This window comes from Chiroxiphia lanceolata, chromosome 24, assembly GCF_009829145.1.
Source record: "Chiroxiphia lanceolata isolate bChiLan1 chromosome 24, bChiLan1.pri, whole genome shotgun sequence".
Lineage (NCBI taxonomy): Eukaryota > Metazoa > Chordata > Aves > Passeriformes > Pipridae > Chiroxiphia > Chiroxiphia lanceolata.
Genome location: NC_045660.1, coordinates 5065323 through 5078504, shown reverse-complemented (window position 1 = coordinate 5078504; position 13182 = coordinate 5065323). Strand labels below are relative to the sequence as shown.

At 63.4% G+C, this 13182-nt stretch overlaps 2 protein-coding genes and 1 long non-coding RNA gene across 4 annotated transcripts; 2 read left to right on the top strand and 1 right to left on the bottom strand.

The window, feature by feature from the left end:
• The first annotated feature begins 2415 nt into the window (after positions 1-2415).
• On the top strand, positions 2416-9782 carry LOC116797967. The gene is made up of 3 exons (XR_004360791.1): positions 2416-2425; positions 3973-3980; positions 9402-9782. It is a non-coding gene; the product is annotated as an uncharacterized LOC116797967 (long non-coding RNA).
• HPCA (hippocalcin) lies at positions 6291-9398 on the top strand. Of its 2 annotated transcripts, none has more exons than XM_032709997.1 (4): positions 6291-6337; positions 7805-8260; positions 8820-8925; positions 9167-9398. In XM_032709997.1, the coding sequence occupies exons 2-4, from the start codon at positions 7883-7885 to the stop codon at positions 9262-9264; spliced, it is 582 nt and encodes a 193-aa protein (XP_032565888.1). In that variant the 5' UTR covers positions 6291-6337; positions 7805-7882; the 3' UTR covers positions 9265-9398. The 2 variants fall into 2 exon arrangements, with proteins under 2 accessions (XP_032565888.1, XP_032565887.1); XM_032709996.1 differs by having other exon boundaries at positions 6301-6337; positions 7800-8260.
• Positions 9783-10051: 269 nt separating the features above from the next.
• Positions 10052-12104, bottom strand: TMEM54 (transmembrane protein 54). Its single transcript, XM_032710312.1, has 6 exons — positions 12092-12104; positions 11334-11527; positions 10882-10941; positions 10516-10704; positions 10300-10434; positions 10052-10144 (listed from the first exon to the last, which is right to left on the bottom strand). Exons 1-6 carry the CDS (start codon positions 12102-12104, stop codon positions 10052-10054), a joined length of 684 nt encoding a protein of 227 aa, XP_032566203.1.
• Positions 12105-13182: the final 1078 nt, after the last annotated feature.

Sequence of the window (13182 nt, the reverse complement as noted above, 5' to 3'; positions counted from 1 at the left end):
GGAAGGCCGGTGTTTTGGCCCCATTGCTCTTGGCAGTTGTGAGAGGACTGGTCCCTGTCATCCCACTGCCTCCCAGGCTCCCACAGGAGGGTTTTTGATGTGTCCTGGTATTTTTCCAGAGGCTGAACAGAGACAACACCAAAATTCCTTGTTTTTTCCCTTTCCCCCTTTCCAAATAAAGGGGGAGTCGTTGCTCTTTTCCAGCCCCATGACATCTGCCATCCTCAGCAGGTGCCCTGGGACCTCACCATCGCACTGACATCCCCTCCAGGGCTCAGGTCCAGGCTACCCCTGGACCCACGGGACAGACCGTGCTGTGCAGGTCCTTTCCCCATCCCCTCCCCTTTCCCACCACTGGGCAAGGCTTTTTGGGGTGTCCTGGCCCCCCTGGTCCACTCTGGTCTCTGTGCAGTGCGGAGCTTCCTCCCCCTCCCCAGCCCATCACTATTCAAGTCACACGAGCCCATCGCGCGTCCCCGTCTGCCAATTAAGTCACAGCTCTAATTACGCACTCAGGCTCCGCAGACGCTCCTCTCTTCCCTCTCCCAACACCAGACGGACACCTGGGAGGCCGCCAGCTGTCCCCTCCTCATACCCAGCCCCTCCTGTCCCATCCCACCTTCCGTATACTGGGCTGGGCTCTGGCAGGAGCTGAGCACAGAGACACAGCCCTGTGACACCAAAACTCTCCCTAAGTCAGTGCTGTGGGGCAGGGCCATTGCCAGGGGCCTCCTGTGCAGCCCACGAGGGAATTGGGCGTGTGCAGAGATGCACTGGATGTCCCCTAAAAGGGACAGTCCCAGTCCTGTCGTCCCCAGGGGACGATGTGGGGACAGAGTGATGTTGGTAGATCTGGGGGACCCTGTGTTTCTGCTCCCCAGAAGCCCCTGGCCCCCAGAGCTGTAACTGTGCCCCAGGAGCAGCTCGGTACCCCCCCCCCCCCCCAAGCATCACCTGCACCTCCCTGTGGCACCCCAAGCTCTTGGGGTGAAGGTTCCCTGCACCCCATCACAGAGACCTCCCACAGAACATCACCCGTGTGGGCATCCCCTGGGAGTTGCTCCAGGGTCTTGGTCCCCCCCAGCCCCTGGGGGCTCCTGTCTGGATTTGGACCCCCATGAGGGGACTCTGCATGTGGGGGCGACACTGCTCTGGGGGGACTCTGCAGGTTGGGGGGGCCATAAAGGCATCAGGGCCATGGGGAGGGCTGGGGGAGAGAGGCGCAGGGTTCTGGGTGGGGGGCCCTGCATGGGGGGCTGCCAGGGGGTGCTGGGCAGAAGGAGGGGTACAGGATGCTGGGGGGGGTGTGCAGGGGGTGCTGAGTAGGGTGCAGAAGGTGCTGAGGGTGGTGTGAGGTGCGGGGGGTACTGTGAAGTGTGCGAGGGGCGGGTACAGGGCAGGTAGAGTGCCAAGCTGGCACGGTGCAGGGGCTGCGGGGTCTGCAGGGGATATGGGAAATACGGGGTGAAGAGGGTACAGGGAGTGCGGGGGATGAGCAGGGGGTGCGGGGGGTGCAGGGGGTGCGGGTCCCCGTCCCCGCATTTCGACGCTACCGAAAGCCGCTGCTGCCATCTGCTGTCACCGAGGCGGGTCCGGCCCCGCACAGCGCCAGGTGAGGGGGGGGCACGGCCGGGACCCCCCAACATCCCACCCGTGCCCCCACGAGGGGACCCGCACCCCGGCTCCGAGCGGGGTCCTGCCCCAGGGGGCGGGATGGACACGAGGGGACTGAGGTCCCCCAGCTTGGAGTCCCCCGATTCGGAGCTCACCGGTTCGGAAGCCCCCCCAGCCCAGGCCACCCCGAACCCGCTGCCCCGGTTGCTGCTACCCCCACTCCGCGTCCCCGAGGGTCCTCGGTCACCCCGTGAGATGGGGCGAGAGGCCACGAGAGGGAGCCCCGGGCTCGCGCGTGGTCGTGGCACTGGTGGCAGCGGTGACGGGTGGTGGCACTGGTGACACTGAGAGCACTGATAGTAGTGGTGGCAGTGGTGGCACTGGTGGTAATGGTGGCACTGGTGGCACTGATGGCAGTGGCGATGGTGTTTTCCCCCTCTGTTCCTTGAGGAGGGCAGGGGGACAAGGGCCAAGGCTGGGTCCAGCCCCCCTCTGGGTACCCTCCCCCTTGTCCCAGGGACAGACCCCCCGTTCCCACCCATTCCTGAATCAGCGGGGCTGTGACTTCCCTGGGACAGTGGCATCACCTCCACGACCCTCCCTCCCCGTGTTGGGGCACAGCAGGGATGAGCCACAGCCCCCAGCCAGCCCTGGGCATCGCCTGACCCCCCCAGCAGGAGGGGGTCCAGCCGGGGTCCCAAACTGCTGGGCAGGATGAGCTGGGGCAGAGCCTGACCATGGGCTGTCCCCAGTACGGCCCGGGGAGCACGGTGACCCCCCCAGGTGGGATGAACTGGGACAGAGCCCGGCCGTGGGCTGTCCCTGGCTGGGGCAGGTGACAAACTCTGTGACCTTCTGGGCACGGTGACAAACTGCCTCCATGGTGGGGAAACCCTTCGAGGTCTTGCACTTCCACAGCCGCTGCCAGGGGAGGTGGCACAGAAAACTGGGCACCACGATGCCCCCAGTACCCCAACACCGCCCCTCCCACAGCCCTTTCTGGACCTGGGGACACGTCTGTGCCCAAACTGCCCCCAAACACACCCCAGCCCTGTGTGCCGGCGCTGCCGAGCACAGTGTCCAGGTGCCAACGCCCCAAGGGGACCAGAACACACGTCCCCAGGAGCCCCGACCTTGGCTGCCCGGGCGAGGTGAGCTGTACGTGCTGCAGGGCAGCACCCCGGGCGCGGCACGTGGGGACGAGGGGATTTGGGGCCGCGGGGACACGGGGATGGAGCCACCCCGTTATGAAACGTTACGAAACCTCCCCCCCATCCCCGCCGTGCTCAGGCAAGATTTAGCGAGAGAGAGAGTGGCTCCTGATCCAGATGAGATCGGGCATCACAAAGGGCTTTGTATTCCAGGAAGCCTATTAGAGATTTAAATTATACAAATGGGCTTTTTACCAAAGATCCTCATTATCTGGTCGTTTGCTTTTAATCCTTGGCTCTTCCCGCAGCCCCTGCCCCATGTCCTGCTCCTCTTACCTTCCCTGTGCCCTCTCTGGGGCCATGCACAGTGTGGGGACAGGGGCAAGTTCTGGGGTCAGTGTGGGCCCACAGGAAAGGGTCTGTGGGGTATCAGACCCTGGTTGGGTTCATCGGTACAACAAGGGGCTGAGCCCCTCTGGCTTTGCCCTCTCCCCCCCCAGTTCATCCCAGTACCCCAGCAGGCTGCAGGGATGGTGCCTGTTGGTCTGTTTAGAATCAAACCTCCTTAGGGCACATTCATAGGACACGCCTGGGCTCCTCCTGTGCCACCCTTGGCTCTGTGGGATCCTGGGAGGATGCTCCTGAGGGCACTTGGGGCTGGTGAGGCTGATGCTGGACCCCAAATAACCAAGCCCTGGACACCCTGGGCACCATCGACCCCCATCGGCTTGGGGACCATATCCAGGGCCATGACAAGGCCAGAACATGCTGCCCTGCCCGCAGGGATACAGTGATGTCCCTCCTGAGGTGTCCCCTGCAGCCCCATCCCAACCTGCTCTGCTGCAGTGAAGCCTCAGGGGCTTCACGGCTGCTATGACAACGCAGGAAATTCCCACAGAAATCCCTGCGAGGAGGAGGAGGAGGAGGAGGAGGAGGAGAAGAAGGAGAAGGAGGAAGAGGGAAGAGGAGGGGGAATCTCCCAGCCAGCACCCCACGTCTCTCCCTGCCAGCTTTGGGAAGGTGTCCCAGCCATGCTTGTGGCCCTTTCAGCATCCTCCTGGCAGCACCACAGGGTTGGGGCCAGCAGGAGCCACCCTGGGCCAGCCCTGCTCCGTGCCCTGGCACCCCCAGGAGAAGGTCCTGCTTCCCAAGACACGGTTGATTCCTGGCAGCATGAGCTGTGGTGCCCAGCCCCACGGCAAGGGAGGGGGCTGTGTGCCATAAAACCCCAAGGGTGGAGGGTGTGGGCGCCAAGGAGGACGGGCTGGGGGTTGTTTGGCCCCAGTCCCAGGGACCCTGCAATCACTCGGTGTCTGATGTCCCTGCCTGCGCCCCCCACACCCGCATTACCCTCCCTCTCCCTCCCACAATCCGTTCCAGCACGGGGATTAGGTGGGTTTAGGGTCGGGTTTGAGTCGGAAATGGGATGCTTTCAAATCAGCCTGCGTCAGTTGGGCCTCTGTCACTCATGCCCGGGGGGATTAAAATAGATATGAGGATTATTGGAGGGGAGATGACACCCCCACCTTGGGGCCCCCACTCTTCCCCTGCCCTCAGCACCACAGGGTGTGGGGTGTCCAGCTCCAGCCCCCGGGGTGACTCGCCAAGGGCACAAATTTCTCCCTTTTTCTCACCTTTCTGCTCATTCCAAGGCCCCATATCCCATCCCACACCTCTCCAAACATCCTTCTTGCACAGGGTGGGAGGAGGCACCACTGCAGCAGCTTCCCGTTCCCATTTCCCTCGTTTCCAGCCCAGTGCCAGTCCCAAAACACCCCTTGGGCTTGATGCTGGTCCTTCAAGAGAACCTGGACCCCATGGAGGGTTCCCAGCCTTGCACAACCACTGTCCCCTCGGGTGGGTTGGGGCACAGACCCAGTTGCTGGAACAGAATCATGGAATCATGGAGTCTTCAATGTGGAAGGAACTGACGGGGGGATGGCAGTGCCCAGGAGGAGGCTCAGCACCCAAAGGTGCAGCTGAAAGGCAGGAAGGAGCCTGTGCAGGTCCCTGGTCCTCCAGAGTCCTCCAGCAAAAGGCAGGGCAGCGGTACCACCACGAGGCACAAAACAGGGGGGAAAAAACCACAATGAGAGACCAATATTGCCTTTATTAGTAGCAATTGCTCATTCCTGTGGCATGTCAAGGTCCCTATGGTGCTCAGGGCCTGGCCTGGGCCTGTTGTCAACCTGGCAGTGGTTTGGTCAAGCACTGCCCACCAGTGCTCTGAAATACACCTCTGGATTTTGGATGCTTTATCAGGACTGGTCCCTGTCTCCTGCCCTGCTTCAGATTGGCATTTTGGGCCTGGAGGTGCCAGTTTTCCCCTCCTTGATGGGCACCTGCAGCCCCTCAGCCTCACTGATCATGGAATCATCACTTAAAGTTCCACTCCCCTGCCGTGGGACACCTCCCACTAGACCAGGTTGCTCCAAGCCCCGTCCAACCTGCCTTGGATACTTCCAGGGATGGGGCAGCCACACCTTCTCGGTGCCCAGCAGATTTTGGAGTGAATTATCCCCATCCTTAGTCCTTCCCCACAGCTCCCCACGCTGGAACAGCTGCCCCAGCCCCTTCCCTCTTTCCCCCAGCCCGGCGGCCGTGGGTTTAATCACTTTATGTGTGTTTGTTTGTGTAATTCCAAGGAGAGTGCCTCTTCCTCCCATCTGCCCCTGCCATCTGCTCCCCACGGCATTGTCGAGTGATCCCAGGCTTTGAAAATGGAGGGAGCTGGTGCAGGGACACGGGAAAACCTGCTGGGAATGGCACATCCTTATAGAGAGCATCTGTCTCCACTGGAGCCTTTTCCTGGTGCCAAAAGCCTCTTTGCTTCAGCCTCTGGAGTGACTGGGGAGGATTTCATACCCTCACCCGAGTCCTGGGGACACTCAACCCGAAATGTCCCTTTCTAGCCCCAAAACGCCTGGCTTGGCACCTTTTTGGGCCAGCAGAGGCACAGGATGCCCCAGTGCTCCCAGTATTCCCACTGCACCAAGACCTGCCAGTCCACCCAAGTGCTCCCAGTGCTCCCACTGCCTGAAGAGCTGTCAGAGCCCCCAGTGCTCTGAGTGTTCCCAGTGCCTGAAGACCTTACAGTCCACCCAGTGCTCTCCGTGCTCCCACTGGTCCTTCCCAGTGTTCCCGTTGCCCCAAGACCTCCCAGTGCTCTCAGCATTCCCATTCCCTGTGTTCCCAAAGCCCCCCAGCCCTTGCCAGCGCAACAGGGGGCCCCCATTTCACCCCAGACCCTCCTTGGGGGGACCAGGGGCTGCACCCCGAGCTTCCCTTCCATGGGCCGGTGTCTCGGGGGGGGGGGTGCGTGGGGTCCCGGGGCGGGGGGGGGATGCCGGGGGGGGGGGGATGCTGCGGGTGCCGCCGGTGCCCCCCGGTGCTGGTGTCTCCGGTGCCGGTGCCCCCCGGTGCTGGTGTCCCCCGGTGCTGGTGCCCCCCGGTGCCGGTGCCCCCGGTGCCGGTGCCCCCCCGCCGCCCAGCACTGCAGCGGGCGCTCCCGGCGGGCGCTCCCGGGCTGCGTTGGCGCACGGCGGTGGCGGCGGCGGCTGCTCTCCGGGCAGGTAGGAGGTGGTGAGGATGGGGAGAACCCGGGGGGGGACAGGCACACACGTCCTGGGGACACTGGGGAGCCGGGGAGCCCGGGGCACCGATACGGACCCAGCCCCGGGCACGTCCCTCCCCGCCGGCGGCTGCAGAGCCGCTCCCGCCCCAGTGCATCTTTCGGGGGTGTCCTGTGTCCCCCTCGGTCCCCAGCGCGCCTTTCGGGGGTGCCTGGTAACCCCCCTCCTCCGAGGGGACCTTTCCTTGGGTGTGTCCCTGGAAACCCCCTCTCTCCGGGGTGTCCGGTTTGGGGAGAACCCCCTGTAGCCCCCCCACGCCACGGGAGAGCCTTCCCTGGGGGTGCTCAGCCACCCTTCCGGAGGTGTCCGCTTTGGGGTGGTCCTTGCAGACCCTTCTCAGGGCGCCGAGCCCCCCGCGGGTTCCCCTCCCAGAGGCGGGAGCTGCCCCGAGCAGTGGGAAGGGGTCACAGACCCCCCGGGCATCGGGGGTGGGGGTCATGCCAGCCCCGGACGGACAAAACTGGGGACCCCTGAGGGGGATGGGGGCACTCAGATCCTCCCTCGGGCTGCTGGAGCGGGGATGGAGCAGTGGTGGGGGGTGGTGGGGAGACACTGTGGGGTCCCAGCCCCCTGTAACTGGGGGTCCAGCCCTACTGGACTGTTCCCCTTGGGGAGTCCTGTTTGCCCGGTGATCCAGAGGAATGAGGGGTTTGGAGGTGCTGAGGTCTCTCCCCGCTTTGGATAAGGCAGCAGGTGCTCCAGGCACTGAAGCCCCCTCTGCATCCATGAAGCCCCTGAGCCCGTTCTCTCCCACAGAGGGGTCACAACACAGTCTTGGGTGCTGGTAGTGGGTCAAGGTCCTCCCAGAGCCCCCGGGGTGGGGACCTGTGGTGTGTGGCCAGGTGCTGGACACCCACCCTGCCCTCCTCGGGCCCCTCTGTGCTCCTCGGGGGTGATCCTGGTGGGATGGGGTGCACTGGGTTCCCCCAGGGCTGTTGCCACCCTGAGGTGGGGAGGGAGCCCCGAGCAGGGATCTGCCACCCCCAGCCTTTCCTGGGGCCCCAGTGCCCGCCAGAGGCATCAAATATTAACAGAGACAGCGGAGGAGCTGAAAATAACCCTCCTCCGAGGGATCTGACCCAGATCCGGCCATCCCCAAAGCTGGGCTGGACCCAGAGCCGCGGGCAACGCTCTGCCGCGGCCGAATCCGGCCCCTTCCCCTCCTCCGGGCTGCTCTGCCCTCCTGATCCCACCTATATACCACCTATATATTATGCAAATGAGCTGTAAGGGCTTATTACGCAAACGGGAGGGGGCTGGCGCTGCCCGGCGCTGGGTGGTCCCCGGGGCCGCCCCCGACGGCTCAGAGAGGCCGGCGGGGATGGAGGGGGAAGCACCGGCGTCCTCCCGGGAGTCCGGGGGCTGCCAGACAGCACTGCCCCGTCCCTCTCCTCTCCTGTAGCACAGAGGGAACCCCGAGCCGGGTCAGGCACCTGCCCCACTCCAGCGCTCGTCCCCCCGGGGCGGCCGGCGGGTCCCAGCGGGATGGGGAAGCATAACAGCAAACTGCGCCCGGAGATGCTCCAGGACCTGCGGGAAAACACCGAGTTCTCCGACCTGGAGCTGCAGGGCTGGTACAAGGGTTTCCTGAAGGACTGTCCCTCGGGCATCCTCAACGTGGAGGAGTTCAAGAAGATCTACGCCAACTTCTTCCCCTACGGCGACGCCTCCAAGTTCGCCGAGCACGTCTTCCGCACCTTCGACACCAACGGCGACGGCACCATCGACTTCCGAGAGTTCATCATCGCCCTGAGCGTCACCTCCCGCGGGAAGCTGGAGCAGAAGCTCATGTGGGCCTTCAGCATGTACGACCTGGACGGCAACGGCTACATCAGCCGGGAGGAGATGCTGGAGATCGTGCAGGTACTGAGCTCCCCCGCCCCGCCGCGGCTCCTCCTGCGTGGTCCTGGGTGTCACCCCGGTGTCACGGTGGCTGTCCCCTCCCCAGGATGGGGACGTGCACCCTGTGGTACCCCCTGTACAGGGCTTGGCAGCGCCTGGGATGGAGCCTGTTGCTGTCGGCAGCTGTGGCTGCAAGGATCACTCTAACCCAGAGCTCCTTCCCTGTTCTGGGGACATCCCTTTGTTACCCCTTCCCAGGACTCTTCCCATGCTTCCAGGGAGGGCTGGATAGATGGCAGCTGTCCCCAAGCACACCTGGTGGTGTTGGCAAAGGGACAGGAGATGCTCTCCTTGCCTTAACCTCAATCCCATGGCATGAGCATCAGTGGCATCTCCTCCCTGCAGGAGCATCTCCAGCTCTGGCTTAGCTGGGAGTGGAAACCCCTCTCAGCCCAATCCCTTGGGAAAGGTGTTAAATGACATCACCATTCCCAGGGAAGTGAAGGCCAGAGCTGTCCTTGTCTCAGGTGGGCAACACCAGGTCCCTGCACCCACCCTCATCCCCATCTCCCTCTCCCAGGCCATCTACAAAATGGTCTCCTCCGTGATGAACATGCCTGAAGACGAATCGACCCCGGAGAAAAGAACGGAAAAAATCTTCCGACAGATGGATACTAATAACGACGGTAAATGAGAGGAGATGGAGGGGATTATGGAAAGGTCTCATGGATAAATCCGGGGGGGGTCTTAGAAGGAGCCGCACGCACGCTGATTAAATGGCTCATGTCCGTCGGTGTGCCCAGGGCAGCCGGAGGGGCTCAGGGTGCTGGGTGCTCATCCCGGGTGGGTGGGTGTCCGTGGGATGTACCGACAGCTCTCTGTTCCCGGGTGGTGGCTTCCAGGCTGAGCCGTGTCCCCTCCCCGCAGGGAAGCTCTCGCTGGAGGAGTTCATCACAGGTGCCAAGAGCGACCCGTCCATCGTGCGCCTGCTGCAGTGTGACCCCAGCGGTGCCATGCAGTTCTGAGCCCCACGGACCCCCCACAGCCCCCCCGCGGCCCCCCAAGGCACCCCCCCCGACCCTGCAGCCAGCCACTGCCACTGTCCCTTGCCCGGCCCCCCGCGGTCCCCACCCTGTGCCCTCACAGCCCCCTCTGGGATGAGAGCGAGGGAGAGCACAGGGGGACGGTCCCTGTCGCTGGGGAGGCTCCTGTGCTGGGGGGAAGGATGGAGACAGGGTCTGCCCCGAGCAAGGATGGTCCCCCCAACAGCGGGGGGTCGGAGCAGGGGGACAGCCCAGGCCGGCAGGAAAGGTTGGCGGTGAAGCCACCGGTGCATCTCTGTCAGGAACTGGGATACGGCCAGGGGGACAAAGACCCGGTGGCTCGGGGACCACTCCTCTCACCCCCCCCCCGCATGCACACACTGCCACGGGCGTGGGCTGGGCCAGCCCCTTCCCCACGGCCGGCGCAGGGGTGGGAGCCGAGGAGGGGGGATGCGCTTCTGGTCTTTTAATACCTGCAGAATAAAGTTTGTGTCAGTGCAGTCCGTGGTGGGAAAGGGGCCACCGACCCACAGGGGAAAGTTCTTCCTTTCAGGGTCTGGATTCAGCCCAGTTGCCCCCTCTACTGCAGCTCCAGGTGACCCAAGGCCACGGGGATGGGTTCATGTGTCCTGGCTGGCGGTGTCCAGGGGATGTGTCCATCCAATAGCTGGGCTGGGAAGAAGCTGAGTCCTGTCGTGGGGCTGTGTGGGTGCTGGGATGGGGCAGGAATGGCCAGGACACATCCACATGGTCATCCCTCAGGCCCTGCTCAGAGCTGGGCACATTCCACACTGTCCAGCCTCAGCAAGCCCAGGCACTGCCCAGGGTCAGGGCTCTCCTCAGGAGCTGCCTGCAAGGAGACCTGCAAGCCAGAGAGGATGATGAGAACGAGACCAGTGGGATAAAGGTGTTGGATCAGTCAGTCTTACCCTCATCCTGGAGCCCCTGAGCCCAGCCAGGCCCATCCCAGCCCTGCATGGGAGCAGGCTGGTGCTGAGCCCAGGAACCAGGAGTCACCTTCCTCCGGTGTGTCCCGCGGCAGCAGCAGCCCAGGCGGAGGAGCTCGAGGGCGAGCAGGAGGCAGCGGATGCCAAAGATGATCTCCATCGACTCCAGCACGAGGGACACGGCCCAGAGGGACAGCGTGGAGCTCTGGGGGACATGGGGCATCAGATCCCTGCAAATCCTCCCCATCCCCAGCGCACCCCCACCCTTAACCCGCTGGGCACTCACGTAGACGCGCGTGGGATCGAAGGGGCACTCACGGGAGACCGGGGCAAGGGCGATGTTGGCGACGGCGCAGGGGGCCAGCAGTGCCCGGCCCTGGTTGCCCAGGGTCAGCCCGATGGCAACAAGCAGCCCCAGCAGGCAGGACAGGCAGGCCAGGCTGCTGCAGGCGCTCAGGGTGAGAAGTGCCCATTTCTGCAGGAGGGAGAGAAGAGGCAGCAGGGCGAGGCAGGGCTGTGCACGGCCAACTGCCCACGTGTCCCTCCATGGGGACAGCCCCTGAGTGAGGGGATGTGGTGGCCGTGCCCACTCCACGGGAGGGTTGCAGCCTGCTGGGGGCTGGGTGAGGGGTGGGGGGCCAGGGGTGCTTACAAGGGCAGAGGGGGCGAGGTAGCGGGACAGCATGAGGGCAGCAATGCCACAGGAGATGGTCTGCGAGGAAGCACAGAGAGGTCAGAGAGGCCCCAGCGACATCAGTCCCCTTTCCCTGCTGACATTGTCCCTGACAGCTCAACTGGCCATTTCAGCATCTCGGGGGCAGTGCTTCACCTCCCTCAGTAACAAGCCCCTGGGTGTTTAATTCCCTGGTTTTGCTCTGGAAAGGTTTAGAGCAGGGAAGGGGACACAGAGCAGGGAAGGGGACACACAGCAATCCATCCTGCATCCCACAGCAATCCATCCTGCATCCTACGTTCCTGCCCACCCTGCATCCACAGCACATCCATCTCAGATCCTCCTGCATCCCAGCTCCTGCCCAAACCGCATCCATGCCACACCCATCCCTCACCCCCCCCCGTGTGCCCCAGCCCTGCTGCCCGGGGTACCAGCAGGGCGGCGATGACGGAGGCGGTGTTGGCAGTGACGTACTGCAGGGACACGGCGTCCCGGGGGGTCACCAGGAACCGCAGGACGGTGCCGTGGACGAGGGCCCCCGTGATGAAGTTGAGGTGCCCGACGATGAGGAGGATGAGGCCCGTTTTCATCAGCACCTTCTGGTGGCTGCCGGGATTGAGGTGTCCTGAGATGAGGGGAGAGGAGAGTGTGGGATGGGCAGCACTGGGTTGTCCCTCCTGCCCTTGCACCACACTTGGCACAGGGATGGGGAGTTTGGGGACAGCCCCAGAGGACGTGGCCCATGCTGGCGGGGGGATGAGGCAGGAGGTGATGTGGTGGAAGCCACTGGTAGCCCAGGTATGCAAACCACTGCTCCAGCCGGCTCTCCTGGGACCGGGGAGGTGGTGTGGGGCCAGCAGCCATTGGGGACAGAGGTCCCTGATGGGGTTGAGAAGGGCTGGGGCTCCCTGGAGCGACAAAGAAGCTCTGGGAGAGCAGCTGTCCCTGAGTGGCAGCTGCAGTGCTGGGTTCTGGCACCCGGTACTTTGAGGAGCAACTGTGGGGTTGTTCTTCCCTTGGAACCCCCCCCGAGGCTGCTCTCCTCACACACCCACCATCAGCTGGTGTTCAGCCCAGCTCCATCCCTGACCCCTTGGCTCCCTGCCCTTCCTCCCTGCCTCAGTTTCCCCTGCAGGAGGGCAGTGCTGGAGCCCTCCTGTCAGGATCACCACACCAGACCCAAACTCACCTCCTTGGCACATCTTCACCGGGCCAGGATCAGGTCATCAGAGCCCCTCGATGCCCAAGGGGCCTGGCCCACCCTCAGTCCCTGGGCAGACGGGTCCATTGGGGTCCAAATGCGTCTGATCAGGACCAGGGCTGGGACTGGGCAGGACCAGGCAACCAGAGCCACTGCACCCCACTGCTGCTCCAATTCCTGTCAGACCAGCTCCCTGGTGAACAAAGGGATAAACTCCACCTTCACCTGCATGTCCCACCCCTGCACTCCCCTTGCTGCCGAGCCAGGGGCCGTGCTGTGACATGCTGTGCCATGTCAGTAAACCATGCCATGCTGTGCCAGTACACCATGCCATGCTGTGCCAAGACACCCTGTCACTCTGCCTCATTCCCTTCCCCATTCATTCCCCTCTCCCCAGCACGCTTAGGTTATTCCACCCTACAGCAATGGCAGCAGGCTGGGATCCAGCCAGGCAGGTCCAAGGCCAGGGGCTGAGGGTCTGGGAAGAGGCAGCCCCTCAGGCTGGGACACTGCTGGACCACAGGGCACAGGCCAGCACTGCCAGGTACCAGGGACTGACCTGCAGAGAGAGGGCAAAGCAGCGGGGTCAGGGCAGGTGGTGACTTCCCAGAGGGTGACTCAGAGGAACCAGTCTGGTGGCAATTGCCCTCATGAAGCTTCCAGGGAAATTACTGATAACAGGAGACGGAGAGAGGGATGGGGACAAGGGTTTGCTGAGGTGGCTGCAGGAAGAGCACTCTGCTCACAGCAGGGGAGGCTGTGGGGACCCTCCCTCGCTTGTTGCAGACACCAGACACCAACAGCTTAATTACAGGGACAACCCTGGTTCCTGGGAGCAGTCTGGGGAAGGGCCTGGTGCAGGTAGAGGGTCAAAAACATTATCCCCAATATCCCACCTGAGCCATCACTCTCAGCCTCCTCAGCTCCCATACATGCAGCTGTGCTGGGAATTTGGCTTTAGTCTCCATCCTTCCCCTCCTTTACCCTGTATCCAGCCCTGCTGCATATGGAGAGGGAGAAGAGAGAATTCTCCTCTTCCCAAGCCTTTGGGAACAACGTTCACAAACACCTGAGCCAAG

Bases quoted from the DNA above. Each gene is read 5' to 3' on its own strand.
- HPCA (XM_032709997.1), top strand. From the start codon at position 7,883: ATGGGGAAGCATAACAGCAAACTGCGCCCGGAGATGCTCCAGGACCTG. The intron at 8,261-8,819 runs GTACTGAGCTCC...TCCCTCTCCCAG, and splicing joins AGATGCTGGAGATCGTGCAG to GCCATCTACAAAATGGTCTC. The intron at 8,926-9,166 runs GTAAATGAGAGG...CCCTCCCCGCAG, and splicing joins GATGGATACTAATAACGACG to GGAAGCTCTCGCTGGAGGAG.
- TMEM54 (XM_032710312.1), bottom strand. The intron at 10,942-11,333 runs GTACCCCGGGCA...GCTTCCTCGCAG, and splicing joins CCGTCATCGCCGCCCTGCTG to ACCATCTCCTGTGGCATTGC. The intron at 10,145-10,299 runs GTGACTCCTGGT...TCTGGCTTGCAG, and splicing joins GCGGGACACACCGGAGGAAG to GTCTCCTTGCAGGCAGCTCC.